The sequence below is a fragment of the Miscanthus floridulus genome, chromosome 14, assembly GCF_019320115.1.
Source record: "Miscanthus floridulus cultivar M001 chromosome 14, ASM1932011v1, whole genome shotgun sequence".
Taxonomy (NCBI): Eukaryota; Viridiplantae; Streptophyta; class Magnoliopsida; order Poales; family Poaceae; genus Miscanthus; species Miscanthus floridulus.
Window position 1 is genome coordinate 90,693,285 of NC_089593.1, and position 5,189 is coordinate 90,698,473.

General features: G+C 53.1%; 1 protein-coding gene and 1 long non-coding RNA gene across 2 annotated transcripts; one reads left to right on the forward strand and one right to left on the reverse strand.

The window, feature by feature from the left end:
• Window positions 1-2,173: 2,173 nt before the first annotated feature.
• Window positions 2,174-2,545, reverse strand: LOC136503971 (putative disease resistance protein RGA1). Its single transcript, XM_066498875.1, has one exon. It carries the CDS (start codon window positions 2,543-2,545, stop codon window positions 2,174-2,176), a length of 372 nt encoding a protein of 123 aa, XP_066354972.1.
• Window positions 2,546-4,343: 1,798 nt separating this feature from the next.
• Window positions 4,344-4,966, forward strand: LOC136504449 (uncharacterized). The gene is made up of 3 exons (XR_010770887.1): window positions 4,344-4,473; window positions 4,591-4,769; window positions 4,849-4,966. It is a non-coding gene; the product is annotated as an uncharacterized lncRNA (long non-coding RNA).
• The last annotated feature ends 223 nt before the right edge of the window (window positions 4,967-5,189 follow it).

Below are 5,189 nucleotides of genomic sequence, written 5' to 3' on the forward strand. Positions count from 1 at the left end.
CACGAGCTCAATGCTGACCATACGCCAGTGCTCGACCGTGGTGTCGACACTCCAGGTAAGTGTTCTCTTCCATTCCTAGTTCTTTGACTTTTACATACCTTAGCTCCGCAATCTTGAAACATTGGCGTCAAATGTTGTAGGCACAGCTGCAGGCGATGGAGGCCAAGCGGGAGCAGCAGTGGCAGAGGCTGGCAGCTTTGGAGGCCGAGCGGGAGCTCGAGCGGCAGAGGCTGGCAGCTTTAGAGGCCAAGCAGGAGCAGGATCAGTGGTAGATGGCAGAGGTGCTCTCCTACGTGTGGGGTCTTGCGATGACCCAAGGTGGAATGGTCCCACAGTTCCTGCTCGGTCAGCTGCAGGCTACACCTCCACCTCAGCTTGATTCTACTCCGGTGAGTATGACAAATGTTTTAGTTTCTCTAAATGTCAAACCTAGTGAAACCTAGTAAAACCTAGTGAAACCTAGTGCTAGTGGTGATGGTGGTGGGTGGTGGTGGTGGCGTGGTTGGTGGTGGTGGTGGCATGGTCGTGGTGGTGGCTGCGTGGTTGGTGGAGGTGGTGGCGTGGTGGTGTGGTTGTTGTTGGTGGTAGTAGTGGTGTGGTTGTGGTGGTGGCGTGGTGGTGGTGGTGGTGTGGTCGTGGTGGTGGTGTCGCGTGGTTGGTGGTGGTGGTGTGGTCGTGGTGGTAAAAAGTACATGTAGTGCTTGGTTATCTATTTATGTTGTCTAACACATTCTGCATCTTCTTTGTTTGTGTAGCGTCAGTCGGCGGCGTCGAACGACCCTAACCTTCTCCTCGTCAACTCCCTAGGATCGCACACGGCGCCTTCTCAGCCCGGACCGTCGCCGTGACCAGTTTGGCGCCTCCTATGCCTCTTGTTTATGTTGCTTGTCGAACTTTACACTTGTGGTTGTCTATGTGTCGAGATTTGTTTGTGACTTCGAACTTCGAGACTTCTATGTGATGTGGATGTGAATTATGTGATGTGGATGTGGTTATTGATATGTGGATGTACTTATTGTGACGTGGATGTCAAATATATGTTTATTTGTTGACTGGAAATGCAAAAAACAAAAAAAAAATTAAAACTGGCTGTGGCTTTGCCGAGGGCTATGGTCATGCCCTCGGCAAAGCTGGGAATTCTGGAACACACAGAATCCCAGCTTTGCCGAGCGCATGACCATAGCGCTCGACAAAGAGGAAGCCTTTGCCGAGAGCTGAGCCATAGCTCTTGGCAAAAAAATGTCTAAAAAAATTGTCAATATTCTTTGCCGAGAGCTCTTCTGACAGACGCTCGGCAAAGTTTTTTGGAAAAAAATTCAGAAATTCTTTGCCGAGAGCTTGCTAAGGCTCTCGGCAAAGACCAACTTTACCGTGACCTCTCGCCGTCACGGCGAAATTTTTTGCCGACGGCCGGCTAACCCTCGGCAAATCCTTTGCCGAGAGCCCGAGATGCGGCTCTCGGCAAAGTAGCCTTTGCCGTGAGGTACTGTGCTGACCGGCCTTTGCCGAGAGCAACTCTCGGTAAAACCTTTGCCGAGGGCAAAGGCTTCTTTGCCGAGCGTATCCGGCCCCTGGCAAAGAACCTCATTCCAGTTGTGCCAGTTCCCCGCATGTTTCTGGCTAGCTTTTTGGATTGGGACAGACAACACATGACTCCATGCTTCGTCGCTCCACAAATCATCCAAGACCAAAAAAAATCTACCCTTGGACAAGGTGTCGATTAGGGTTCTTGTGAGGAGCGTTTTGTCTTGCGCCCCACCATGGACTCCCCCAGCATGCTCAATTGCTGTCCTCAGTAGCACAGCCTCATCAAAGTGCTGGGTGATGCTCAGCCATATCTTCACTTTGAAGTGTTCTTGGACAGTTGTATCATCAAAGATGGAGGTTGTATCATTGAAGATCTTCTGAGCAAGGGTTGTCTTTCCCATGCCACCCGTGCCCACGATGGACACCACCTTGATGTTGTGGTTACGATTGGTGATTAGCAACTGAGTTCCGTCTCGATCTTCTCACCAACGATACTCGACTCATCAAACTCAGATGTCATCTTCTGGCTAGTCTGTCGAGCATTACTTGGCATCCTCTGCTCTGGGTAGGAACGACCTAGGTCGATGAAGTTGAACTTTTTAGCCTCCTTGTGGATGCCATCCAACCGATGGTTCAACTCCTTGATTCAGCTGCCTATCTCATGGGCGAACATGGGATTCCGCAGACATAAGAGCAACGGTTGGAAGCAGCTGGGCACTTTGTCTTCCAATATGCCTCCTTTCGACCCCATCGGCTTGTCAGCCTCAATGTTACATAGGTCTAGGATGTCGGTGGCTTCGTACATGGCGTTCTTAAGCTTCATCACCCATCTTTGCACGGTCTCATCAGTAATGCGCTTCCTCTCAGCATCAGCTAGGAATGCCTTGAGGTTATCCAGGTTCCCCTCTAGCTTCAAGATCTCACCAGATACCCCAAGCAACATAGACACCTCTTCTTTTGCCATGTCCATGATCAGCTTCTTCACGTAGGGTGCCATGGCATCGAGGACGGCCGCCATGGCTTTGTACTTCCTAGTAAAATCATCCATCCACATGCAAAGGTACGCATATTACTAACTGGAGATGCTTATTAACTGATTAGTTACTGTAAAACTCATCAAAAGCATGCATGAATGCCATGTAGGTAGTAACTAGTGAGTATCTTGTGCTGCTGGTGCTAATATTGTCCATTAATATATAAATAGGCTTCATAAGGTTGATATTGGATTTGTACGTATTTACAAGAACTTGATGATATAATGATTATGATTTTGTAACCACTAATGAAAAATCATAGAAAGAACTTTCTGGCAGGATCAATTTCTGAAATCCAAATATGATTTATAATAGACAAAGTATTACAGAGGTACCACAGGAATGATAGTGATGCTCACCTCAGATGTTAAGGACACTCCTTAATCCTCGGGCTTGTTAATTTGTTCTGGAGCGAGGGGATGGACTAGTTAGAAGAAGGTGACCAACAGTAGGGAACCGAGACTCTTAATAGATGCGCGTAGGGTGGGATTAGCGGTGCCCGGTTTCTCTAACACTTTATTCGTTGCACGCGCTAATCCAGTTTCTAAGGCCCTGTTTGGATCCCTTGGGCTAACAACTAGTTGCTAAACTTTAGCGCTTGAGCATCCAAACAGGTGGACTAATGGATGAGCTAAAGTTTAGCTAAAACCCCAACTAGTTGTTACTTCACTAGTTCATAGAACCCAACTATCAAGGGCTAAAGTTTCACCTACCAGCAACAAAGACAGCAATACCCACGCATACCCTGTCCGCAATGCACCGTGCCCTTTCCCCCTTCGTCCCGCAGCTGCAGGCGCGGTCCCGGCACTCCGCCGCGGCCCTGCTCGCCAGTCGCTGCTTCCTCCGGCCCCGGTAACCAGTGCCTTTCCCTATTTACTGGCCGCACGAGGCCCAGGCTCCTCGAAAGATCGCGAGTGACGGTGCAGGCCTTGGCCTTTGCCTTGGCGTCACGGCGTGCGGCGGTGGAGCATGTCCTCGATCCGGCCCTACAGGCGGACGCACTTCATGATGAAGCCACCCATGGACCTGTGTGTCATGCTCGTCCACTCGAGGAGCGGGTCGGTGACGGACATCGGCCAGTCATGCCGTCGTCGGGGAAGAAGCGCCGCTTCAGCAGACCGCTCACTACTACAGGATTGAATTTGCGCAGCGTTGCACTTTTGGCCTCCGTGGCGGGCACTGAGTTTGCCCGCCACGGTAAATACAGCGATTTACCGAGGCGGGCATTTTTTATTTACCGTGACGAACTTTTTTTGCCCGCCGCAGTAAATCGATTTACCGTGGCGGGCGCCTAAAGACGTCCGCCACGGAAAATACCCTATTTACCGTGGCGGGCGTCTTGAGGCGCCCGCCACGGAAAATAGATTTACCGCGGCGGGCGCCTAAAGACGTCCGCCACGGAAAATACCCTATTTACCGTGGCGGGCGTCTTAAGGCGCCCGCCACGGAAAATAGATTTACCGCGACGGGCGCCTAAAGACATCCGCCACGGAAAATACCCTATTTACCGTGGCGGGCGTCTTAAGGCGCCCGCCACGGTAAATAGATTTACCGCGGCGGGCATCGTTTAAGGCCCGCCACGGAAAATCGGAGGCCCAATAGGCCCAAAGCGAGGCCCACTATTTCCGTCGTCATATATATATACACAGACTAGGGTTTCACTCGCACTCCCAGCAGCCATGCCTCCCTCTCTCATCTCACTCTCTGCGCCGCGACTCCCTCCCCTCCCCTACTCCCTCTCTCTCTGCAACTGAAACAGGCTTGTTTGGTTTGTAGATGGAGCCACACAGTGCTGGAGACGTTCTCGCTCCTGGCCGTCGGGACGTCGCTCATCGGCACGCTGCTTGGGGCTTCCCAGTTCTTCATCGAGCAGATGACCAATAGCGTAGCCTCTTCACCAACCCAACAGCACGTATGGTTATGCAGTTCTGCTTCACTTAAAAAACAAAAGCTAATGAAATGGTCTCAATGTTACAGTTACAATCGATCTGTACAGTATTTGGTCTGACCACACAAGCGGCGAGTGCAGGGCAAGAACAACAGAGGCGTTGCTGGGTTTCACAAGGAAGATGGATCGTCGCAGCAGCAGCAGCATCCTGGCGCGTGGGGAGACGGTGCGCGCGGGACGACGGCATGCGGGTCGACGGCGCGGGGCTAGGGTTTCGGATCCGGCGGACCAGCGGCGCGGAGGACGTCGATCCGAGGTAGGTGAGTTCATCTCCCTCTTCCTCTCCATCTCCCTCTTCCTTTCTCCATCTCCCTCACTCCTCCCTCTTCCTTTCTCCAGATCCGGCGGCGGCGACTTCCTCCTCCACGGATCGTGGGACGGCAACGACGAGCCCGTCCTGAGGCGGATCTGGCCGGTGGCGGCGCACGGTGACCGGATCCGGCCGGTGACGGCGTCCTGAGGCGGATCCGGTCGGTGGCGGCGCACGGTGGCCGGATCCGGCAGGCGAGGACGGTTCGGCGCGGCGGCCTCCCTCCACCACGGCCACGACGCCGGGATCTCCACCACGGTCCCGAGACGCTGGGGCCCGGCCGGCTGCTCCTCTTCTCCCTCCCCGAGCGGCACGGATCTGCAGCCGTGGGAAGCCCGGATCCGTCGCCGGTGGGCTCGCCAATGGGCTC